Source organism: Tachyglossus aculeatus, chromosome 5, assembly GCF_015852505.1.
Source record: "Tachyglossus aculeatus isolate mTacAcu1 chromosome 5, mTacAcu1.pri, whole genome shotgun sequence".
In the NCBI taxonomy this organism is placed as follows: Eukaryota; Metazoa; Chordata; class Mammalia; order Monotremata; family Tachyglossidae; genus Tachyglossus; species Tachyglossus aculeatus.
This window is the reverse complement of record NC_052070.1, coordinates 31,719,658-31,746,713: the sequence shown is the minus strand read 5'-3', so window position 1 is coordinate 31,746,713 and position 27,056 is coordinate 31,719,658. Positions and strand designations below refer to the sequence as shown.

Sequence of the window (27,056 nt, the reverse complement as noted above, 5' to 3'; positions counted from 1 at the left end):
TATATTTGTTAAGTGTTTACTCTGTGCAGAGCCCTGAACTAAGCTCTTGGGAGAGGACAGTATAACGGAGTTGGTAGACACATTCCCTGCCCATAATGAGTTTACAGTTTAGAGGGAGAGACAGACATAATAAATAAATTTTGGATCTATACACAAGCATTGAGAGGCTGAGGGAGGGGTGAGAAAGGGGAGCAAATTCAAGTGCAATGGGGATGCAGAACAGAGTGGGAGAAGAGGAAATGAGGACTTAATTGGGGAATGTATGTAATGTAGCATGGCCATAGACAGTGGGATACAGCATCTTTTACTTCCCACTGACCTAGGCTCTTTGTTTCTGTTTAGATTCCATAACATTTAGTCCAGATATCCCTTTTCATTCATTTTTCTTTACTCTCATTCCATCTTTACTGTTATCTCCTCACCCTCCCTTTTCCACTCACCCTCCCCTTCCCCTGCCTACTCCCTACTAACCTGCCTTCCCAAATCTGCTCCTCTTTTCTCCCACTCCCATCTTGTTCTGTGCTTTGAAATCTGTCCCCTCGAACCTGAATCTGCCTCATGAACATTTTTGAACCTTGTTCCAAATGGCTGCCCTGGTCCCTTTCTTGCCATGCCGTTCAATCAATCAGTCGATGGTATTTAGCACTGTACTAAGCACTTTGGAGAGCACAATACAATATGAGTTAGCTCCAGGAGCCTATCACTTAGATATTCAAATAAATTTCAGGTACAGGAAGCAGCAGACTAAGAGGATATGGGCATAAGTATCTGCCAGGGTTGGGGAGGGTGTGACGTAGGTTACTTGTCCAGTCCATGATCATTAGTGATGATGATGACAATGTCAATAGTATTTTAAATCAATCAATCAATCAATCATATTTATTGAGCGCTTACCATCTGCAGAGCACTGTAAAGTCCTTTCTAGATGCCAAGCACTATAGAGAAGCAGCGCCACTCAATGGAAGGAGCACAGGCTTGGGAGTCAGAGATCATGGGTTTGAATCCTGGCTCCGCCACTTAATACTAATACTAATAATAATGATGGCATTTATTAAGCGCTTACTATGTGCAAAGACCTTTTCTAAGTGCTGGGGGGGATACAAGGTAATCAGGTTGTCCCACATGGGGCTCACAGTCTTAATCCCCATTTTACAGATGAGGTAACTGAGGCACAGAGAAGTGAAGTGACTTGTCCAAAGTCACACAGCTGACATTTGGCAGAGTCAGGATTTGAACCCATGACTTCTGACTCCAAAACCCATGCTCTTACCACTGAGCCACGCTGCTTCTCTATAGCTCACAGCTACACCTCTCTACAGCTCACACTTGTCAGCTGTGTGATCTTGCGCAAGCCACTTAACTTCTCTGTGCCTCAGTTACCTCATCTATAAAATGAGAATTAAGACTGTGAGCCCCCTGTGGGACAACCTGCTCACCTTGTAACCTCCCCAGTGCTTAGAACAGTGCTTTGTACATAGTGAGCACTTAATACATGCCATTATTATTATTATTATTATTCTCTGTGCCTCAGTTACCTTATCTGTAAAATGGGGATTAAGACTGTGAGGCCCCCATGGGACAACCTGATCACCTTGTACCCTCCCAGTGTTTAGAACAGTGCTTCGCACACAGTAAGCACTTAACAAATGCCATCATCATTATTATTATTATTACTAAGCACCGTGATAGATAAGGATAAGCAGGTCGGACCTAGTCTGTGACCTACATACAGCTTACAATGTAAGGGGCAGGAAGATCAGGTATTGAATTCCCACGGTACAAATGAGGAAACTGAGGGATGGAGAAGTGAAGCAACTTGCTCAAGATCATGCAGCATTCATTCATTCATTCATTCAATCGTATTTATTGAGCGCTTATTGTGTGCAGAGCACTGTACTAAGCACTTGGGAAGTACAAGTTGGCAATGTATAGAGACGGTCCCTACCCAACAATGGGCTCACAGTCTAGAAGGGGGAGACAGACAACAAAACAAAACATAGAGACAAGTGTCAAGTCATCAGAATAAATAGAAGAAAAGCTAGTTGCACATCATTAACAAAATAAATAGAATAGTAAATATGTACAAGTAAAATAAATTGAGTAATAAATCTGTACAAACATATATACAGGTGCTGTGGGGAAGGGAAGGAGGTAGGCCGGGGGGGATGGGGAGGAGGAGAGGAATAAGTGCTAGAGCTGGGATTAGAAACCGAATCCATTTTCTCTGAGGCCTGGTGGTCTTTCACTCATCCATGCTGTGTCTCAGAACTGCAGGGTGGTGGAGACAGGACCAGGCAGGAAAGGGGAGGGAAGCCACACTGCCTCACCCTGCCCTGGATCTATTCCATCCTTAGAGGCCCTGAGAGGCATGGGCTGCAGGTAACCTTGCAACAGGGATGGGATGGGGTACCTGCAGTGGAACCAAGGAAAAAGGAGGACACTATTACTTTATGGCATTTCGTAAGCACTTATTTAGTACTAGGCACTGTACTAAGTGCTGGGGTAGATACAATAATAATAATAATAATAATAATAATAATAATAATAATGGTATTTGTTAAGCACTTACTATGTGCAAAGCACTGTTCTAAGTGCTGGGGAGGACACAAGGTGATCAGTTTGTCCCATGTGGGGCTCACAATCTTAATCCCCATTTTACAGATGAGGTAACTGAAGCACAGAGAAGTTAAGTGGCTTGCCCAAGGTCACACAGCTGACAAGTGGCTGAGCCGGGATTTGAACCCATGACCTCTGACTCCCAAGCCTCTGGTCTTTCCACTAAGCCACACTACAAGATAGTCTGGATACAGTCCCTGTCCCACATAGGGCTCACTGTCTTAATCCTCATTTTACAGATAACAGAGGCACAGAGAACTGAAGTGACTTGCCCAAGGTCACACAACAGACACATGGCAGAGCTGGGGTTAGAACCCAGGTCCTCTGACTCTCAGGCCTGGAATCTTTACATTAGGCCACACTGCTTCTCTATTTATCTCTATTATGACACTTCTTCTCCACCTAGGGTAGTGGCACAGGGAAGATGAAGAGCCACCAGGAGGGCAAGACCATTGCTTAAGTGGTGGGAGAAAGTGGAGAAGTAAAAGAAAAAGTAAATGAATAGGAAGACTTTCCTGAGGCCAGATGTGGAGTATGGTATAGAAATATGTACGTTGACAGACAGGATGAGTCTCCTAAAACAGACTTTGGGAAGATAATGACACCAAGGGGGAGAAATTAATACAAGGTCAGATGATGTGGTAACAAATAATGCAGAAAGGGACAATCTTTATGTGCCCACAATGAGGAAAGGATTTGCCTTCACATTCTATTCTGTGATACATACAATTTTGTTAATTATCTCAGTCAATTAATGTTATTTATTGAGCTTTTCAATGTGCACAGCACTGTATTAAGTACTTAGGAGACTGCAGTGGAGTGGGAAACCAGATCCCTGTCCTTAAGCAATGTATAGTCTCATTGACATTTAAATATATTAAATGCTGCTTGGGTTGGGGGCAGTGGCTAGTATCAGAGTGCTTTAAAGGTATGGACTGAAATGCGTAGGTGAAACAGAAGGGAGGAAGAAGGGCAAGGATTCAATTGTATTTATTGATCTCTTACTGTGTGCACAGCACTGTACTAAGCGCAGTGGGAGAGTACAATATAAGAACAAACAGACTCATTCCTGTCCAACGAGCTCACAGTCTCAAGAGGGAGACAGACATTAATATAAATTAAATAAATAGATAAATAAATAAATAAATTACAGACATGATTTATATTTAGTAGGACTTTGTAGATGGGGAGAGTGTCCATGTGAGTGGATAGGGAGTTCCAGGATGTGGTGCAGGGAGAGAGAGGGAGAGTGACGGGATGAGATCCAGCACCGTAAGTAGGCTGGTGGTAGAGGAGCTAAGTGTGTGGCTCAGGTTGTTGTGGGAGGGGATTGAGAAGAGAGCTGATTGAGTGCCTCAAAACTAATGCTGAGGAGTTTCTGTTTGATGTAGAGGTGGTTGGGAAATCACTGGAGATTTTTGAGTTATCGACTCAGTGGCTTTTCAGAAAAAAATGATCTAGGCAGCAAAGTAAGGACAAGAGAGGAGAAGCTGGAGAGAGGGAGGTCAGTGAGGAGGTTAATTCTGTCAGTGCTGATGTCCTGCTGAAGCAGGATCTATCTCAGATAGGGGCTTATGTGAACACCTGTGATTGTGTGCGTGTGTGTGTGTTGTGTATGCTTGTTTAAAAGCTATGGAAGTGCTATTGAGTTTTTAAAGATACAGCTGAGATTTTCTATGATCATTTTTTAAAAATTGCATTCGTTAAGTGCTTACTATTTGCCAGGCACTGTTCTAATCAATGGGGTAGATACAAGTTAATCAGACTGGACACAGTCCATGTCCCACATGGCAGTCTTAATCCCCATTTGACAGATAACAACAATTAACAGTAACAATGATGGTAATCTGTTAAGCGCACTACATGCCAAGCACTGTTCTAAATGCTGGGTTAGATACAGAGTTATCAGATTGTCCCACCTGGGACAGTTTGAATCCCCATTTTAAATCCCCATTTTCCAGACGAGGTCACTGAGGCACAGAGAAGTTAAGTGGCTTGCCCAAGGTCTCACAGCAGACAAGGGGTGGAGCCAGGGTTAGAACCCACGTCCTCTGACGCCCAAGCCTGGGCTCCTTCCACTAAACCACGAGATGAGGTAACTGAGGCACAAAGAAGTCAGTGGAGCTAGGATTTAAACCCAGGTCCTTTTGACTCCCAAGCCCATTTTCTATCCACTAGAATCATGTTGCTTCTCTAAGCACTTCTTTGGTCCTTAAGTAGCTTCTCTTGTCTTATGTAGCTTATAGTCAAATGTGGTGGGGAGGGGAGAGGGGCAGACAAAAGATATATTATAGCTATAATTCTATTTATTTTGATGGTTTTGACACCTGTCTACATGTTTTGTTTTGTTGCCTGTCTCCCCCTTCTAGACTGTGAGCTTGTTGTTGGGTAGGGACCGTCTCTGTTGCCGACTTCCCAAGCACTTAATACAGTGCTCTGCACACAGTAAGCGCTCAATAAATACGATTGAATGAATGCTTTTGTACTGCTGGAACCAGAGGAGAGGCATAGGGACAAAATTAAACACAAGCAAATAAATGCATGAACAAGTGGAAGAAAAATATGAACATACACATACAATTCCAGGTCTTTTTATTTGACCTTTTTTGATTAAATCAGGAAGCCGTTTGGCCTATTGGAAAGAGCACAGGTCTGGAACTCAGAGGACCTGGATTCTAATCCACCTCTGCCTCTTGCCTGTTGTATGACCTTAGGCAAGACATTTAACTTCTCTGTGTCTCAGATACCTCATCTGTAAAATGTGGATTCAGTACCTGTTCTCCCTCCTACTTAGACTGTGAATCCATTGTAGGACAGGGACTGTATCTGATCTGATTAATTAGTACTGTGCTGGGCACATAGCAAGCACTGAACAATGTCTTAGCAGATAGAGCACAGGCCTGAGAGTCAGAAGGCCCGGCTCTGCCACATATCTGCTGTGTGACCTTGGTCTGGTCACTTCACTTCTCTGTGCCTCAGTTACCTCATCAGTAAAAAATGGGGATTTAGAATATAAGACCAATGTGGGACAGGGATGGTGTCCAGCCTGATTAACTTGTATCTACCCCAGCATTTAGAACAGTGCTTGGCATATAGTAAGCTCTTAACAATTACCATAATAAGTATTATTATTAGTAGTAAGAAATACACCAATTGTTATTAAATTGGGTTTTGACACTAAAGGAAAGCAGAAGTGAAATGCATAGTGACCTCTGGCAATTGGGAAAATAATTCAGTTCAAATGGTGAACTTAGAAACAAATTATCCAACACAGGTGCAGGGTGGAGAAAAAATTGTTGAACCAAAAACATCTTGGAACTTATAGTGGACCACAGATTAGATAGAAGTAATCAATTTAGTGTTTGTCACTACAAAACAGACTGGGTTCCTGGCTTTTATTTCTCTGGGACACACCATTAGAATCCTGTTTCCAGGTTTGGCCACCATGGAGAAGCATTATGGCCAAAATTACCCAATGATAATATGTCATCCTCAATTAGTGGTTGCTCCTTGACCCACTGTAGGAGTTGTGTATGCAGCATCACTAATAGTTACATCAATATTTATTAAGTCCCTATGTTGTGCAAAACACTGTTCTAAGTGCTTGGATAAACTATATTGGTGAAAATTAGGAGCTTGCAATCTAAAAGTTTTCATAATAATCATTGTGATAGTTGTTAACTGCTTACTTTGTGCCAGGCACAAATATGCTATGTGCTGGGATAGATGTAAGATAATTGGGTTGGACACAATCGCTGTCCCACATTGGAGCTCACAGTCTTAATCCCTATTTTACAGATGAGGAAACTGAGGCAAATAGAAGTGAAGTGGCTTGCCCAAGGCCACACAGCAGGCAAGTGGCAGGGCCGGGATTAGAACTGAGGTCTTCTGATTCCCAGGCCTGTACCTTTTCCACTAGGCCATGCTGCTTCATCCCCATCATACAATAATAATAATGATGGCATTTGTTAAGCGCTTACTATGTGCCATGCACTGTTCTAAGCACTGGGGGGCATACAAGGTAATCAGGTTGTCCCACATGGGGCTCACAGTCTTAATCCCCATTTTCCAGATGAGGTAACTGAGGCACAGAGAAGTTAAGTGACTTGCCCAAAGTCACACAACTGACAAGTGGCAGAGCTGGGATTAGAACTTCTAGATTGTGAGCCCACTGTTGGGTAGGGACCATCTCTATATGTTTCCAACTTGTACTTCCCAAGCGCTTAGTACAGTGCTCTGCACACAGTAAGCGCTCAATAAATACGATTGAATGAATGACCTCTGACTCCCAAGCCTGTGCTCTTTTCACTGAGCCACGCTGCTTCACAAATTTGACTGCCTGCTGGGTGCTCAGCTGTGACTGTAGGATCTCCATGGGAGCACAAATTATATTGTAATCAGTCGATGAAAAAGTAAGCAAAAATGAACAAATACTTGGAACAAATTAACCAATATGCACATAAGTGGCCCATGGGATAATAATAATGTGTTGAGGGAGATGGAGCTTGATCAGAAATGCCTCCTGAGGGAGATGGCTGTTTTGGAAGACAGAATGATGAAAGGAATGTGGTTATGTGAATTTGAGCAGGGGAGTTGATGGTTGAGGAAAGGATGTGATTAATTAATTAATTGAGAGAGGCCAGAGTGAGATGCAGCTAGGACTTTTCCTTGGGAAGACTGGAGAAGGAAAGCTGGAAAGTAGCAGAAGAAAAAAGCATTATATTAAGGAGACATTGGTGGAAAGTCCTGGTCAGGGGTTTCTCTTTGATGTGGAGAGAAATAGCTAGCTACTGGAGGTTTTTAAGGAAAGGAGTGATAAATGTGAACATTTTAGGAAGATGATTTGGGCAGCAATTTGTAGGGATAGAATTAAGAGGGGAGAGGCATAGAGTGAGAGAGGCATAGTCAAAGAGAACATACTTTGTCAGAAATCCAGTCAGGAGTTGATGAGAGCTTGGATCTCAGTGGTGGGTGTAAAGGTGAAGAGGAAGAGATGAATATGGAAAATATTGCAGAGGAATAACCAGCAGAATTTTTCAAAGGACTGACTATGGAAGGGGAAAGACAAAAAGAATCCTAAGATATCAACAAGGTAGCAAGCTTCCATGGCAGAGCTTCTGCTAACAGGTATGGTGGCAAAGTCAATAATAATGATAATAATGATAATAATAATAATAGTATTTGTTAAGCACTTACTATGTGCTAAGTACTGTTCTAAGCACTAGGATTAGGATAGAAGATAAGGTGTTCAGTGCTTGCCACACTGAGTTTAGAGTATGTGTGGGATTGTAATGTATATGAAGGATCAGGGTTCATGATGCTCAACAGTAAGTCGAATGTGTAGAGATTGTAATTGAAACCTTTAGAATTTAGAAACATTTAGAAACCTTTAAAATGCGAAGCAGCCTAGCTCAATGAGAAGCAATGTGGTTCAGTGGAAAGAGCCTGGGCTTGGGAGTCCGAGGTCATGGGTTCAAATTCCGGCCCCGCCACTTGTCAGCTGTGTGACTTTGGGCAAGTCACTTAACTTCTCTGTGCCTCGGTTACCTCACCTGTCAAATGGGGATTAAGACTCTGAGCCCCTTGTGGGACAACCTGATTACCTTTATATCCCCCCCACCCTGCCACAGGGCTTAGAACAGGGCTTGGCACATTGTAAGGGCTTAACAAATACCATTATTATTATTATTAATAGGATATGAAGAGAATGTGTCCATTTGTTGTTATATTGTTCTCTCTCAAGTGCTAAGTACTATGCTTTGCACATGTTAAGTGCTTAACAAATACCATTATTATTATTATTAACAAATACCATTATTATTATTATTAAGCACTTAACATGTGCAGAGCACTGTACTGAGCACTTAGGAGAGAACAATGTAACAACAAATGGACACATTCCCTTAATATCCTATAGACCACACCTTTCCACATGATCAAAGCCCTAATGAAATCATGTCTCCTCTAAAAATCCTTACCTCGATTAGCCTCTCATCCCCCCACTATTTGCCGGCCCTTCTGTTTTGCCTGGACATTTGAGTTTGTACTCCTGAAGCACTTTATTTCAGACTCTTCCTCCATCCCCATAGCACTTATACACATACTCCTATAAAGTACCCCTTCCCCTATAATTACTTGATATACATTAATGTCTATCTCCCCCTCTAGACTATAAACTCATGGTGGGCAGGGAATGTGTCTTGTATAATTGTGTTGTACTCTCCCAAGCACTTAGTACAGTGCCCCACACACAGCAAGCACTCAATATACACTATTGATGGATTGATTGAGTATTTGTTAAGCACTTACTATATCCCAAGCACTGTTCTAAGTGCTTGGGTAGATACAAGGTAATCAGGTTGTCCCACTTGGGGCTCACAGTCTTAATCCCCATTTTACAGATAAGGTAACTGAGGCACGGAGAAGTTAAGTGGTTTACCCAAGATCACACAGCAGACAAGTGGTGGAGACAGGATTAGAACCCATGTCCTCTGACTCCCAGGCCTGTGCTCTTTCCACTATAGTAAATGCTTAACAAATATCACAGTTGCTATTATTCTTGATCTGGAAAAGATTCCCAGTGGATTAGCATATTCTGATTCTAGTTTCCAAAGCCCTCCTTGGGGTCTCAAGTACAGAGGTATGGAAGAAACAGAACAGGATTGTATCAATCAGTCAATCAGTCAGTCCTATTTATTGAGCACTTATTGTATGCAGGGCACTGTACCAAGTGCTTAGGAGAGTAGGACACAACAATACAGCAGATATGTTCCCTGCCCACACTGAGCTTATGGTCTAGAATTTGAATTTACGGTCTAGATAGTACCTGTCAAGCAGTCCAGCATTACTTTAATGATGATGGAAAGCATTCAGTGCTGTATTACCTGGCTATGCCTTCCTGGAAGAGTCTAAGGATCTTGGATCTTTCCATCAATCAATCAATCAATGGCGTTTCTTTGAGCACATACTGAGTGCAGAGCACTATACTAAGAGCTTAAAATACAACAGAGGTGTGTTGTAGAATACGATACAACAGAGTTGGTAGACGTGTTCCCTGCCAACAACGAGCTTGCAGTCTAGAGAGGGAGACAGACATTCATATTAACAGATAAATTACTATGTGCATAGGTGCTGTGGGGCTGAGGGAGGGGTGAATAAAGGGTGCAAGTCCAAGTGCAAGGGTGATGCAGAAGGGAGTGGGAGAAACAGAAAAGAGGGCCTAGTTGGGAAAGACCTCTTGGAGGAGATGGAGGTGGGCTGAGTGATCATCCCAGTATCAGGTGAGTATCAGGTTTCAGTGATGATGATGATGATGGCATTTGTTAAGCACTTACTATGTTCTAAGCGCTGAGGGGATACAAGATAATCAGGTTGTCCCACATGGGGCTCACAGTCTTAATCCCCATTTTCCAAATGAGGGAACTGAGGCACAGAGAAATGAAGTGACTTGTCTAAAGTCACACAGCAGCCAAGTGGCAGAGCCGGGATTAGAACCCATGACCTCTGACTCCCAAGCCCGTGCTCTTTCCTCTGAGCCACGGTGCTTCTCCAGTGATGGGTAGGAGGAGGAGGCAGCAGGTCACAACTGCTTAGAATAAAGGGGAGGTTGCCCGTGATGGAGGGAAGGTCCACAGGGCACAGCAGAACAAGACACGTGAGGAGGGAGGGCTTCTTGGTTCATTCATTCATTCATTATCATATTTATTGAGCACTTATTGTGTGCAGAACACTGTACTAAGCGCTTGGGAAGTACAAGTCAGCAACATACAGAGATGGTCCCTACCCAACAATGGGATCACAGTCTAGAAGGGGGAGACAGACAACTAAACAAAACATGTGGACAGGTGTCAAGTCACCATAATAAATAAAAATAAAGCTAGATACACATCATTAACAAAATAAATAGAATAGTAAATACATACAAGTAAAATAAATAAAGTAATAAATCTGTACAAACATATATACAGGTGCTGTGGGGAGGGGAGGGAGGTAGGGCAGGGGGGATGGGGAGAAGGAGAGGAAAAAGGGGGCTCAGTCTAGTTATGGATGAGCTGTTAGATGATGTTGTTGGGGAGGGGTAGTTTGGGGAGGTGGTTATAGTGGGGGATGGGAAAGTGGGAAGGTAGAAGATATCGAGGGGAAAGGGAAATAGAACCATCAGTACCTAGATATTTCTTGGTCCTGAGAGTGACCCTCCCCTCAGCAGTATGGATAGAGCACTGGCCTGGGATTCAGAAGAAGCCGGGTTCTAATCCCAGCTCTGCCACTTGTCTGCTGTAATTTTGGGAAAGTCACTTAACTTCTCAGTGCCTCAGTTACCTCATCTGTAAAATGGGGTTGAAAATTGTGAGCCCCAGGTGGGACGGGGACTTTGTCCAACCTGATTAGCTTGTAGCTCCCCCAGCACTTGGATTGGTGTTTGACACATAGGAAGTGCTTAACAAATACCATCATCATTATCATTATTATTATAATTACAGCCTTCGTGATGATCTAAAAGTTGCAACAGTGATGATTTAACACTCTGCTCTCATGGCAGGGGACTATGGGTGGGAGGAGGGAGGCAGCTTGTGCCTGCTTCAGAGGGCTGGTGGTCAGGACTGAAGCCGGAATCTGGAGATGGTGACTGGGCTTCACTCCAAAGATTGTTATGGGACAAAAATACACATTTGGGGATTTATTTACTGCCTCCTAGTTGTAGATCACCAAGGAGACGCCCGTGGTTCGCAGTCTCTGCAGGGCTGCAGCCTGACAACATACTACAGCCAACGGCAAACACATGGCACCAGGCGGGGATGGGCCGGCTGGCTTGTGACAGGGTGAGCCATCTTGGCCTTTGGTGTAGGAAGTGGTGATCATTTGATGTGTCCCTCGTTACAGAGGATGTATTCGGAGATTCAGATGGGAGGACAGGAATTCAGAGTTCTGTGTGGCTAGTGTCACAGCTGGTTCAGACTGGTGGCTTAATGAATGTTTCCTAGTGGGCAAAACAGGAGAATGCTTTGCTGAACAAATGATCTAACTGCCAGGGAAGTTTTCAGTCTGTTCAGATCTTGCCGTTTTCCCTCTCCCAAGAACGGAGAGCTCCACATCTCTCTCTGTAGCCACAGTTGGACATCCTGTCTCGGTGTCACTGGGCCCCACTGGGAGTCCAATTTCCCCAAATGAAGAGGGCAGGGAGTCATAGAGCAATTGATCAATAGCTCTTATTGATATTGGTGGCATTTGTTAAGCACTTATTAGGTGTCGAGCACTGTACTAAGCGCTGGAGTAGATACAAGAAAAACAGGTCCCACATGGGACTCACAGTCTAAGTAGAAAGGAGAACAGGTATTTAATCTCCGTTTTGCTGAAGAGGGAACTGAGGCACAGAAGAGTTAAGTGACTTGCCCAAGGTCACTCAGCAGGCAAGTGGTAGAACTGGAATTAGAACCCAGGTCCTCTGACTTGCAGGTCTGTGCTCTTTCCACTAGTCCAAGATTGAAGTTTTACTATGTTTAGAGCACTGAACTAAGCACTTGAGGCAGTACAGAGTAGGTAGGTACAATCCCTGCCCACAGGAGTTTACAGTCTAGGCTTGGCAGGGTCCTCTTGCTACGCCATTTTTTCTCCTCTCCTTGGGGTCCCATTGTCTAATGAGTCTGAGGAAGAAAGATGGATGCAGAAACCTAGAGTTGGAACCCCCGCCGCCCGAGTCTATCCATAGAGAGCTCACACCTCTGACTACTGACTGCTACTCATCATCATCAATCGTATTTATTGAGCGCTTACTGTGTGCAGAGCACTGTACTAAGCGCTTGGGAAGTACAAGTTGGCAACATATAGAGACAGTCCCTACCCAACAGTGGGCTCACAGTCTAGAAGGGGGAAACAGAGAACAAAACCAAACATATTAACAAAATAAAATAGAATATATATGTACAAGTAAAATGAATAAATAAATAGAGTAATAAATATATACAAACATATATACATATATACAGGTGCTGTAGGGAAGGAGGTAAGACGGGGGAATGGAGAGGGGGACGAGGGGGAGAGGAAGGAGGGGGCTCAGTCTGGGAAGGCCTCCTGGAGGAGGTGAGCTCTCAGTAGAAACCATCACATGCTTCATATATTCATCTGTGTGCAGAGCACTGAACTAAGTGCTTTGGAGAGTACAGTTCAGCAGAGTTGATAGATATGTTTCTTGCCCACAAGCTCATCACTGTTGCTTGGGTCACCAAGTACCATTTCCTGTTTTTTCCATATTTTTTTAAATGTGGCAGTAATGCCATATAGCGTGACTCTATCCCCACATTGGCATGGTAGCTGTCTCAGGGAGCTTGGGTGCTGGTGGACACGGGGTCGGCCCTGCCCCAGCTGTACGGCGGCTACCAGAAGGACTGGGTGTGCGGGGGCCAGTGGAACACAATGCTGGGCTACCTGGCGGCCCTGTGCCAGGCCTGCACCTACCCCGGCGGTGGCGGTGGTGGTGGTGGGCTGGAGCTGGTGGTGATGTTCCCAGGTGGCCTGGGCAAGGAGCGGCTGCCCGAGTGGGGCTGGCGGTGCCAGGCGGAGCGGCAGACGGCGCAGCTGATCGTGGGGCACGTGGGCAACAAGGGCACCCCGTCGCCCCGGGCCTGGTTCCTGCCCCCCACCCTTACTAGAAAAGTAGTGTGACTCAGTGGAAAGAGCAGGGGCTTGGGAGTCAGAGGTTGTGGGTTCTAATCCCAGCTCCGTCACTTGTCAGCTGTGTGAATCTGGGCAAGTCACTTAACTTCTCCGTGCCTCAGTTACCTCATCTGTAAAATGAGGATTAGGACGGTGAGCCCCACGTGGGACAACCTCCAGCACTTAGAACAGTGCTTGGCACATAGTAAGCACTTAACAAATGCCGTCATTATTATTCTTATTACTGCTTCATTTCCTCCTTCATCCTTGGACCATGATACTTTGAGGAGCGAGGAGGAGTGAGAAAACTATCAATCAATCAACTTCATTCAGTAAGTCATATTTATTGAGCACTTACTTTGTGTAGAGCACTGTACTAACCAGTCGGGAGAGTAATAATAATAATAATAATAATGGCATTTATTAAGCACTTGCTATGTGCAAAGCACTGTTCTAAGCACTGGGGAGGTTGCAAGGTGATCAGGTTGTCCCACGGGGGGCTCACAGTCTTCATCCCCATTTTACAGATGAGGTAACTGAGGCCCAGAGAAGTGAAGTGACTGGCCCAAATTCCCACAGCTGACAAGTAGCGGAGCCGGGATTCGAACCCATGACCTCTGACTCCAAAGCCCGGGCTCTTTCCACTGAGCCACACTGACAATATAACGGAGTTGGTAGACATGTTCCCTGCTCTCCATGAGAGCTTACAGCCTAGAGGGAGACATAGACATTAATATGAATAAATGCATTTTGGATAGGTACATAAGTGCTGTTAGGCTGAGGGTGGGGTGGGGGGGTGAATAAAGAGTAGATATCCAAGTGCAGGGGTGATGCCAAAGGGAGTGGGAAGAGCAGATAACCTCAAAAAAAGGTACTTTCCCCTGATCTCTACAAGCCAGCCAAGGAACATGGACCTGTAGTCCTTCTCATTGACTGATTTTCTGTAATTCATGTATTCATTTGTGTTATATTATACTGACATTAATATTTGTCTCACCCTTCAGGTTGAAATTTCCACGTATTGAGTACTTACTGTGTGCAGAGCTTACTCTATTGTATTGAACTCTCCCAACGGCTCAGGACGGTTCTCTGCATGCAGTAAGTGCTCAGTAAATACTGATTGATTGATTTTCAAGGCTGGGACACATTAAAGCACCCTGTAAAACTGACCCATTCACAACTAATTAGAGTAACACCTCTTTTCAAGAGGTGAAAATTTTCTTATCTTGGATCCTATCAATTTGATGATGTTTTTATTTCCCTTCCATCCTAAAGTTCTCTTTAGAGTCTGGGGAGCATAGCATCCAAAAGAGGGAAGTTGCCGGCTGCTAGTTGGGATGACTGGTGCAATCTCTCTTCCTCCCCATGGAAATTATAATAACAATGATGATGGTTTTGTTAAGCGCTACTACGTGTCATGCAATGTTCTAAGCCTGGGGTAGATACAAGCTAATCAAGTTGGACACAGTTCATGTCCCTCATGGGGTTAACAGTCTTAATCCCCATTTTGCAGATGAGGTAACTAAGGAACAGAAGAGTGAATTGATTTGCCCAAAGTCATACAGCAGACAAGTGGTGGAGCCGGTATTAGAACCCAGGTCCTTCAACTCCTAAACCTGTGCTCTGTCCACTAGGCCATTCTTCTTCCATAAGAGGCAGCATTTTTCAGTGAACGCTCATTTTCGTTTTGTTTTGTTTTGCTTTGTCACAACTTGCTGGCGGATGTTGACAAATCATTTTGTCTCCCTCTTTGGTGCTTAACTGAAACAGAATAGGCCTTAGACCAGGAATGACCTTGTATCTTGGGGATGTCCTGTTGACTGCAGCTATGGGGAAGGGAAAAAGATAGGAGGCAGAGGAACAATCAGTCATTCAACCAGTGGTGCTTATTGAACACTTATTGGGTCAGTCAGTCAAACGTATTTACTGAGCACTTACTGTGTACAGAGTGCTCTACTGAGTGATTGGGTGCATATGATACAATTGAGTTGGTAAGCACAATCCCTACCCACAAGGAGAAGCTGCATGGCTTAGTAGAAAAAAAACAGGCCTGGGAGTCAGAAGACTTGGGTTCTAATCCTGCCTCCACCACTTGTCCGCTGTGTGATCTTGGACAAGTCACTTTTCTGTGCCTCAGATTTCTCATTTGTAAAATGAGAATTAAGACTGTGAGCCCCATACGGAACATAGACTGTATCCAACCTGATTATCTTGTAACTACCCCAGTGTTTAGTACAGTACCTGGCACATAGTAAGCACTTAGCCAGTACCTTTTTAAAAAATGGAGCTTGCAGTCTAGAGGAGGAGCTCATAGGCTAGGGGACGCCAGTCCTTCCCAGGCAGACAGACTTGAATAAAGCCAAATTAAAAGTAGAATCTTAATATGGTGATACTATTTCAATCACATTGAGCCCTGAGGAAATGCTGGCAGGGAAACCGTTTTGTAAGCAGAAGCAAATAAGACAACTTAGGAATCATTCAGATCCAAGCACTCCAAATGTCTCAGACAGGTTGCCAAAGCAATCAAGACCCTTTTGTGTTTCATTATTACCCAACAGTAGCTGCCAAGTATCAATCTGATTGCGATTAAGAGATTGTCTCCTATAGAGATGTTATTTATTGAAACGTTCACCATTTGATTTATGGGACCACTTGATTTTTGTTGTTTTGTAGATATACTTACGGTTCTTGGACTATGAGATGCAGAATTCAAACGAATGCAAAAGGAATTTTGTGGCTGTCTATGATGGGAGCAGTTCAGTGGAGGATTTGAAAGCTAAATTTTGTAGCACGGTGGCGAATGATGTCATGCTACGCACGGGCCTCGGTGTTATCCGCATGTGGGCAGATGAGGGCAGTCGAAACAGCCGATTCCAGATGCTCTTCACATCTTTCCAAGAACGTAAGGCTCTGCATTCGTCTGTCGGTACTCCAAACTTGTCATGGGATTTCAGGCTTATAAACTATGAATGATGTTTTATTCTTGTGGTAGGAACACACCTGGATTTCCTTAAACAAGTTACTCAAACCTGCTAGAGTGCCCCCCCTCATTTGTATGCCATTGCCAGATGATGTCTCAACATTAGCTCTTGATTGCCTATGACAACAAATGTGTCATATCCTCACCCAACTCATCTGGGAAATGATGAATTATGTTTTTCTTGGGTTTCACTCTTATGAAGCATAAATGAATGAGGCAGCTCCAGATGAATTCTGAGTTTAAAATATGAAAGTGTTTACAAAGTTGATTTAGTAAGCTCCTGTTATAGTCACTTTAGGACAGCACTAAGTCTTGCAGCAGTGGAAAGAAAAGAGAGAGTTTAATGGACAGATCACCAAGGTGAAATGTAAGTGGACGAGCCTCCAGAAATTCGTTGTGGGCAGGAAATGTGTCTGTTATATTGTTGTGTTGTACTCTCCCGAGTGCTTAGTACAGTTCTCTGCACACACTAAGTACTCAATAAATAGGATTGATTGATTGTAACGATTGAACAAAAAGTGGTTGAAAAGAAGTAGGTCTCACCATTCCTGTATTAATGAATCAATCAAACAATCGTATTTATTGAACGCTTACTGTGTGCAGAGCACTGTACTAAGTGCTTGGGAAGTACAAGTTGGCAACATATAGAGACAGTCCCTACCCAACAGTGGGCTCACAGTCTAAAAGAATGGGAATGTGATGGCCTATGAACCCGACTGTTAATGTAGAATGAACCATTCAGGTACGCCCACGAGAGTGAGATGACACTTTAGCAGGAAATCAGTTAATCAATCATATTCACTGTGGACAGAACAGGACAGCCCTTTGGAAAGTAGAGTAGAATTAGTAGACATGACCCCTACCTCAGGGACTTAAAATCTAGTGTGGGAGAGGACTCTAAAATAAATTCCATCTCAGAAGGAAAAGAAAAAGTGGATATATAGCTGCATGAGTGCTAAACCAGCACGATATGTAAAATGTTGTATACAGAAAGACTACAGGTAGTCATGAGCAAAAAACTTGTCATGTAACTGAAGAGACGCAAGAGGTAGGAGTCGGTTCTCTGGGGAAGAAATCATAATTACCTTACTTAATAGTTTCTGCCAGAGTCAGGGAAATGGAACCCTGGTTTGAATATAGTTAAAAAGGGAGAGCTGGGGAGAAAATTCTCTGCATATGGACAATGGCAAGGCCATAGTCCTTTGACGTGGTAGCCTCTAGCTCCTCCACTTCTCACTTCTCAGGCAAATGTCTTAGGAAAACCTTAAAGCTCATTCCTCTTTACCTGGGTTGGGACATTCCGGCTTCAGTAAAAATATCAGGAGTCATGCAGTATCCATGAGACACACTTCTGTAAGTCTGAGCATTAATTATGGCATGGAAGGGCAAAGCGCGTGATCATAAATTTCAGAACCATGAGCAATGTATGGCTGCAGTCCTGTTAAAGATGCTGAACTCTGGTGAACTGTTCTTTCTCACCGTGAGACATGAAAGCAGTTACTTCTGGAGTAGCCAAGAAAGCCAAACAAGCTTCTGAATGGTGGGAGAGTAAGCATTAGTCCCTAGTGCAGCATATACATATCACCTGTTGGCCGAGGACAGGCTCGACTGAAGATGTTGCCTAGCAGCAGTGACGTTAGTCTTAGCATAAGCTGAGCTTGGCTATGGCCAATGCAGCCTCTGGGTCAAGTTGCCTTTCCACCTTGATGATGATGTTTTCCTACCTGGGCTCAGGGGCTATGGTGAACAGCTCCTCTACAACCCAGTCCAGTTCAGAGTAACTCTCACTGGAAATCCTTGGGCATCTCTAAATGCCCACACAAGGGAAGGGTTTGCTTAGCATCATTCAGAAAGCTGGACATGGTGTCAGTGGAGATCAGTGATGTCCAACTGGATATCGGGTTCCGCTCTGAAAACAGAGGAGCTTGGGGTGCTTTCTTCAGCCCCATTCATCAGCCATAGTGGGTAGCAATTGATGGTCAGCCACTTGAACCCCAACAGCATAGTGAGTATTGCACATTCATGTATTTCCTCCCTCAAGGCCAGAAAAAGCAAATCGCAATGTGAACTGTCTATCGGTAGCGTCACTGCAGTGGAAGTGAGCGATTAGCAATCTGAATCACACGGTGATTCAGATAATAGAAAAAAATCTTTACCACTGTCATACCTGTACAAATTCTGCAAATGGAATGCCAAATAGGATTGATGAGTTTGACCTTTGCCCCTCCTGCTCATTTGACCCCATCCCATGTTTCCCAAGGAGTCTCAGAAAGACCACCCTTCAGAGTTCCCTGCTTGGAGGCACTCCCCATTGGATACTCTCCCAGGTGTTTAGTACAGTGCTTTGTACCCAGTATGAGCTCAATAAAATACGATTGAATGGCCTAAACTTGGCCCTGTCTAGCTGGGTCCTACCAATCACAGCAAACAGCCTGGGGAAACTGATCCCCTCCTAGGCTACCCTGATCCACGATCTTAGTTTAGGCATGCCATCAAGTGGTCATGATTGATTTCTTTTGGTTTATGTCTCTTTTGGAAATAATCCTCTGTTGAAAAGAACATGGCATTTCATTGTTTTCTCCTAACTGGTTTTCTGGGGAAAAAAATCTAACAGCCACACTGAAGCAAGAACTCAGGGATGAGGTTCCATTTGTCCTCTGAGTTGGAATGAAACAGAGATATACAGGACTCCATGGGATGAAGAGATGGAAAATATTGACTCATTCAACTGAGTCTTCCCAAGGTTGTTTCCTTAATAGTAAATGGGCTTTCTTTCCATGGAAAGATTATGGTACTGGAACCCAGAAACTCTGAGTTCTAATCCCACACTGCCACTGGCCTACTTGTGTGATTTGGGACAAATTACTTTACCTCCCTGTTCCTCGGTTTCCTTATCCATTCATTCATTCCTTCAATCATATTCATTAAGTGCTTACTATGTGCATAGCACTGTACTAAGCAGTTGGAAAAGAACAATACAACAATAAACAGAGACAATCCCTGCCCACCACAAACTCACAGTCTAGAGACTGGGAGACAGACATCGTTACAAATAAATAAAATTACAGATATATACATAAGTGCTGTGGGGCTGTGAAAGGGAGGTGAGCAAAGGGAGCAAGTTAGAGTGACACAGAAGGGTGTGGGAGATGAGGAAAAGTGGGCTTAGTCTAGAAGGCCTCTTGGAGGAGTTATGCCTTCAATAAGGCTTTCAAGTTGGGGAGAGTAATTGTCAGATTTGAGGAGGGAGGGCGTTACAGGCCAGGGGTCAGTGCCAAGCAGGTCAGATAGGGACCCAGTGAGAAGGGTAGCACCAGAGGAGTAAAGTGTGTGAGCTGGCTTGTAGAAGGAGAGAAGCGAGGTGAGATAGGAGGGGGCGAGGTGATGGAGTGCTTTAAAGCCATTGGTGAGGAGTTTTTGCTTGATACAGAAGTGGATGGGCAACCAGTGGAAAGTTTTCAGGAGGGGGTGACATGTCCTGAGCATTTCTATAGAAAGATGATCCAAGCAGTGGATTGAAATATGGAGACAGGCGAGATCAGGGCACAGTGAGATAGGCTGAGTTATTGTATTAAAGTGGTAGCAGTTTGGATGGAGAGGAAAGGGTAGATTTTAGCAATGTTGTGAAGGTGGGACTGGCAGGATTTGTGATGGATTGACTATGTGGGTTGATTGAGAGAGACGAGTCAAGGATAATGCCAAGGTTAGAGACATGTGAGATGGGATGGATGGTGGTACTGGGTGTCTACGCTGATGACACCCAGATCTACATCTCTGCCCCTGCTCTCTCCCCCTCCCTCCAGGCTCGCATCTCCTCCTGCCTTCAGGACATCTCCATCTGGATGTCCGCCCGCCACCTAAAGCTCAACATGTCGAAGACTGAGCTCCTTGTCTTCCCTCCCAAACCTTGTCCTCTCCCTAACTTTCCCATCTCTGTTGACGGCACTACCATCCTTCCCGTCTCACAAGCCCGCAACCTCGGTGTCATCCTCGACTCCGCTCTCTCATTCACCCCTCACATCCAAGCCGTCACCAAAACCTGCCGGTCTCAGCTCCGCAACATTGCCAAGATCCGCCCTTTCCTCTCCATCCAAACTGCTACCCTGCTCATTCAAGCTCTCATCCTATCCCGTCTGGACTACTGCACTAGCCTTCTCTCTGATCTCCCATCCTCGTGTCTCTCTCCACTTCAATCCATACTTCATGCTGCTGCCCGGATTATCTTTGTCCAGAAACGCTCTGGACATATTACTCCCCTCCTCAAAAACCTCCAATGGCTACCGATCAATCTGCGCATCAAGCAGAAACTCCTCACCCTGGGCTTCAAGGCTCTCCATCACCTCGCCCCCTCCTACCTCACCTCCCTTCTCTCCTTCTACTGCCCAGCCCGCACCCTCCGCTCCTCCACCACTAATCTCCTCACTGTACCTCGCTCTCGCCTGTCCCGCCATCGACCCCTGGCCCACGTCATCCCCCGGGCCTGGAATGCCCTCCCTCTGCCCATCCGCCAAGCTTGCTCTCTTCCTCCCTTCAAGGCCCTGCTGAGAGCTCACCTCCTCCAGGAGGCCTTCCCAGACTGAGCCCCTTCTTTCCTCTCCCCTCGTCCCCCTCTCCATCCCCCCGTCTTACCTCCTTCCCTTCCCCACAGCACCTGTATATATGTATATATGGTTGTACATATTTATTACTCTATTTATTTATTTATTTATTTATTTTACTTGTACATTTCTATCCTACTTATTTTATTTTGTTGGTATGTTTGGTTCTGTTCTCTGTCTCCCCCTTTTAGACTGTGAGCCCACTGTTGGGTAGGGACTGTCTCTATGTGATGCCAATTTGTACTTCCCAAGCGCTTAGTACAGTGCTCTGCACATAGTAAGCGCTCAATAAATACGATTGATTGATTGATTGATTGGTACTGTCTACAGTGATGGGAACATCAAGGAGAGGACATGGTTTGGGTGGGAAGATAAGGAGCTCAGTTTTGGACATGTTATATTTAATCTGATAGGAGACCATCCAAGTAGAGATATCTTGAAGGCAGGACGATAGAACCTGGAGAGAGGGAAAGAGATCAGGGGAGGAGATGTAGATACATAGAGAGGGATGTTGAAGGCAATGGAGTGAATGAGATCTCCAAGGAAAAGAGTGTAGATGGAGACTAGAAGGGGACACAGAACCGAACCTTGAGGGGCCCCAAAGTTAGGGGGTAGGAGGCAGAGGAGGAACCCCTGAAGGAGACTGAGAAGGAATGGCCAGAGATAAGAAGGAGAAACAGAAGAGGACAGAGTCAGTGAAGCCAAGAGTGGATAATGTTTCCAGGAGAAGGGGGTGGTCCACAGTGTTGAAGGCAGCTGAGAGGTTGAGGAGGGTTAGGGCAGAGTAGAAGATTGCTGTTCTTCCCATTGGAAGGCCCATGTGAGCCAGGGACTGTATTTTGTGTCTATCCCAGCACTTACTTAAGTGTTTGGCACATCGTAAGCACTTAACAAATACCACAATTATTATTATTATTATTTTATTTTATTAGTACTACTATGCTGTCATTGTTGTTGACCAACATCATCATCATCATTTATTAAGCAGTAAAAGACACAGTCCTTGCCCCCAAGAAGCTTGCAATCTAATGGAGGTATAGCAGGCACACAGAGCCAAATATAAAATATATACAAAAGTGAGAGCATAGATACAAACAATAAAAATTAAAGCAGGCTATTACATATGTGAGAAACAGTGTGACCTAGTAGATAGAGCATGGGCCTGGGACTCAGGGGACCTGGGTTCTAATCCTGGCTCAGCCACATGTCTGCTGTGTGAGTTTGGGTAAGTCACTTCACTTCTCTGTGCCTCAGTAACCTCACCTGTAAAGTGATTAACACTCAGGACCCCACATGGGACAGGGACTGTGTCCATACTGATTAATTTGTACCTACCCCAGTGTTTAGTGCAGTGTCTGGCACATGCTTAACGAATACCATTTAAAAAAATCGAATTTCAGAACTACTGTTAGCAGCACTGGAAGGTTTTTCTAGGATGTCTCCTTAATTATAATTTGATGATCAGTGACTAACGTGGAAAGTACTGTGTAGGTAGCCTAATTTGATGAGAGGTGACCCTCAGTGAATGACAACTCTGATTCTCCCTAACTTGTTTTTCAGTCCTGAGAGACATCAGTCCTCTTGAGGAAGATGGAACAGGGGAACTGATTCTATTTTAAGAAATTTATAAGAGAATACAGGAAGACAGCTTAAATAGTCATGAGTACTGCCTTGTCAGATTTTGTTTTCCATAGCAACTTCTATTTTGGAACAGTTTTGTGTTTTCCAAAATATGTAGAGTTCTGGAGAAATACCTGTCCCATGTCAGAGAGTTGAAAATCTCACAGTGATTATTATATTTATTATGGCATTTGTTAAGTGCTTACTATGGGCCCAGCACGTTTCTAAGTGCAAGATTATATTATAATCAATATGGGGAAGAGAGAGAACACAAAGTTTTATTCACTGTGCATTTTAGAAAGGCAAAATTAAGGGGCAGAAGGAAGCCCCTATTATCGTTAAGGGTGTGGGAAGGAATAAACAAAAAGAATAATGCCTAAGTTATTATGACCTGCAAGGAAACAATAAAATAACTGGTTCTTAGATTTCCAGAGATATGTAGGCCCTACTTTTTTGGAAGGTATTTATGCCTCAGAGAAGCTGGAGTCCTGTAAACCTGAACTACAGTTAATAATAGTGTGTAGAAGTTATGGATAATTCATTATTTTTCAGATTAAGAACCATTTACTAAAAGGTTGAAGGTATTGGAAACTGATGACTGCATTGGTAGGGAATTCATGATTTCTACTCTCTCTTACCAGTTTTCCATGACAAAAATCTCCTTTTGCAGCACACAGACTCTCTCTTTCTCTCTCTCTGTGTCTCTCTCTCTCTTTCTCTCTCTCTCTCTCTCTCTCTCGCACTGCCTTTGTGCAAACCTAAATCCTCACCTGGTAGTTTTCACACAACTTCTGTACCTGCATGCCAGCACTGTTTTAACTTCCCTTTCCTTCCCCGTTCCACTCTGTTAACTTGAGCCTCAGTGGTCACTAGCAAATTTGAGGAAAAAAAAATTATGTTTCCTTCAGGTGTAAGAGCATAAGTTTATGCAAACTATTGAGTAGATATGAAAGGAGAAACCATTCAAAATCAGTAGTCTTTTGGATCATTCTTGCTATAAATCAATCAATCATATTCAGTTCTTACTGTGTGCAGAACACTGTACTAAGCACTTGGGAGAGTACAATATAACAGAACTGGTGGATACGTTCCCAGCCCTATTAGACTGGAAAAGAGATAAGTCTTAAATACTGTCAACACTCAAACTACTTTGTTGTTAAGCATATTACATTTTTAAATGTATTACAAAAATGAATAAAGCATGACACTTTCTTGAATCTGGTTTATATTTTTCTTTCTTTCTAAGACACTGTTTCACAACGCACCTTTAAGGAAAAGAAAAAAAAAACCCAACAAAGACAGCATTAAGCTTTCAAGTACACTAAGTGTTTTTCCTTTTATTTATTGTGGCATTTATTTATAAATACAATAATAATAATTATAATGGTATTTGTTAAGCACTTACTATGTGCCAAGCACTGTTCTAAGCTCTGGGGTAGTTACAAGGTGATCAGGTTGTCCCAAGTGGGCTCACAGCCTCAACCCCATTTTACAGATGAGGGAACTGAGGCAAAGAAAAGTGAAGTGACTTGCCCAGGGTTACACATCAGACAAGTGGTGGAGCCGGGATGCTCAGTGAAAAGAGCACGAGCTTGGGAGTCAGAGGTCATGGGTTCTAATTCCGGCTCCGCCACTTACTGGATGTGTGGCTTTGGGCAAGTCACTTCTCTGTCCCTCAATTACCTCATTGGTAAAATGGGGATTAAGATTGTGAGCCCCACATGGGACAACCTGATCACTGTGTATCCCCCCAGTACTCAGAACAGTGCTTTGCACATAGTAAGCACTTAACAAATACCATTATTATTATTATTATTATTATGACCTTCTCACTCCCAGACCCAAGTTCAATCCACTAAGCCATGCTGCTTCTCAGTTTTGTTATAAATTTATGTGGTGACACTCATGCTCTCTCATCCCTGCCAGAGTACAACGAGAGAGAAACCGTATGGGTGTGGCCCTTTGAGACGTGCATCTTTTCCCATGTGATCCAATTGCAGGCAGGAGAGGTGTCTATAAAGTGCTTACCAACTTTGTGCCGAACACTGTGCTAAGTGCTGGAGTTAGAGAAATGTTAACAGATTTTTTAATGATATTTGTTAAGTGTTTACTATGTGCCAGACAGGATACTAAGCTCTGGGATAGGTACAAGTTAATTAGGTTGAACACAGTCCCTATCCCACATGGGACTCACAGCCTTAATCCCCATTTTGCAGATGCGGTAACCGAGGATGAGAGAATTAAGTGATTTGCCCAAAGCCACATAGTCTGCAAGTAGCGGAACTGATACTCGAACCCAGGTCCTTCTGACACCCAAGCCTGTGCTCTACCCACTAGGCCACACTGCTTTTGTTAAGATTTGACATAGTCCCCATTCTCCCCAGGGAGAAAGTATGCTTTTACTATCCTTTTTGGGCAAGTCCTGTAGACTGCAACCTCACTGTGGGCAGGGAACGTGTCTGTTTATTGTTGTACTATACTCTCTCAGGTGCTTAGTACAGTGCTCTGCATATTGTGAGTGCTTAATAAATATGATTGAATGAATGAAAGAATATAGTGTTCTGTTCCTAGTAAGCTCTCAATAAATTGATCAATTGTAAGCCCTCAATAAATACCATTGATCGATTTGAATGATTGATTGATTCTAAAAATTATGAGACAAGGTGCTTCCCTTCCTGTTCCCATTCCATTGTGGAGAAGTGGTTCAAGCAGATGGCTATGGTTTCAGTTATGTGCCCGAACTGTATGTGCAGGATGTAGGAAGGAAAACACCCCCCTGCATGTAGAGAAACAGGAATAAATGACAATGCTAAACTTCATGTGGATAGAATATACTAATCTAAGTGACGGGGGCTTTGTCAGTGTGGTTAGTCTGCAGAGGTGGCGTTTTGGTATATTCATGTGAGAAAAATGGGTGGTCTGAAATTTTTGCCTTTGTGCTAAAGCCATTTTCCAACTGAATTTTCTAGTTTACTCATTCTGAGCTCTCATCCCCTTTGGTCATCCATCATTCTGAGAACTTGGTAAATAGCAACTGCCCTTATTTCTGCATTGAAACAAAATGCAAACCCATACAAGCTACCAATTCAGTTTGGAGGCAGGACACAGCCCTTATACTCTCCCACGACCTCAGGTCACAAGCATTTAAACACTATCTAGTTAGTTGTCCTGACTCATCTCCTTAATCGAGCTCCTGCTGGGTGGATTATATCAGTGTACACAATTGTAATTGATAAATTGAAGCAGCATGGCTCAGTGGAAAAAAGCACGGGCTTTGGAGTCAGAGGTCATGGGTTCAAATACCAGCTCCACCAGTTGTCAGCTGTGTGACCTTGGGCAAGTCACTTAACTTCTCTGTGCCTCAGTTACCTCATCTGTAAAATGGGGATGAAGACTGTGAGCCCCTCATGGGACAACCTAATCACCTTGTAACCTCTCCAGCACTCAGAACAGTGCTTTGCACATAGTAAGCACTTAATAAATGCCAATATTATTATTATTATAACTGCAACATTATGCATATATAGAGCTTGTCTCTTGCTCATAATTGCATTAGTCACTTGACCCTGGTGTCATTTACATGTGGCTGTGATATTTTTGCTTAAATTGTTCTTATTTCGACCCTGTTTACAATTTCCCCATTTCAATTGACCATACACTAATTGTCTGGGTATTCATTATCATATACTCTCCATCCCAGAGATGGATTAGCTCCCTTTATTCACCCCGCCCTCAGCCTCATAACATCTATGTACATATCTGTTATTCTAGACTATGGGCCTGTTGTTGGGTAGGGACAGTTTCTATATGTTGCCGACTTGTACTTCCCAAGTGCTTAGTACTGTACTCTGCACACAGTAAGTGCTCAATAAATATGATTGAATGAATGAATGAATTTATATTAATGTCTGTCTCCCCCTTTAGTCTTTAAGCTCACTTTGGGCAGGGAACATGTCTACCGACTCGGTTGTATTGTATTCTCCCATGCACTTAGTACAGTACTCTGCACACAGTAAGTATAAATATGATTGACTGATTGAAAGAGCTGACCACCTAAATGGGGAGGCAAACATTAATATAAATAAAGAGGTTTTGGTTGTGTACATGAGTGCTGTGGGCTAAGGATGGGGTGAATATCAAGTGCTTAAAGGATACAGATACAAGTGAATAGGGGACAAAGAAGAAAGACAGTACAAGAAAAAAGGGCTTAATCCCTCCTGCATCATCCATGTACTTGAATCTGTGACCTTTGAACATTTGCTATTTACTCTGCCCTTAACTTATAAGTTAAGTTTTGTTAACTTATAACAAAAGTGAGAAGCAGCATGGCTTAGCCGATTGAGCATGGGTTTGGGAGACAGAAGGTCTTGGGTTCTAATTCCGGCTCCACCACTTGTTTGCTGTGTAGCCCTGGGCAATTCACTTCACTTCTCTGGTGAATCAATGCCATGGTAAGCTGTGGCAGGAGAGTTTGCGTATGCATTGAAGTTTAGAGCTATGCCATTGAGAGAATGGAAAGGTCTAAGTGCAAGCTGCATGGCTCAGTGGAAAGAGCATGGGCTTTGGAGTCAGAGGTCATGAGTTCAAATCCC

The 27,056-nt window shown here is 43.7% G+C and overlaps 1 protein-coding gene across 5 annotated transcripts in view; it reads left to right on the top strand.

The window, feature by feature from the left end:
- The window catches only part of NETO1 (neuropilin and tolloid like 1), a 160,231-nt gene that overhangs the window by 101,897 nt on the left and 31,278 nt on the right, over positions 1 to 27,056 (top strand). For all 5 annotated transcript variants that reach the window (XM_038746527.1, XM_038746526.1, XM_038746525.1 and 2 more), the window contains one exon: positions 15,940 to 16,168. In XM_038746527.1, the coding sequence (XP_038602455.1) occupies positions 15,940 to 16,168 (229 nt within the window). The remainder of the gene's footprint in view (positions 1 to 15,939; positions 16,169 to 27,056) is intronic.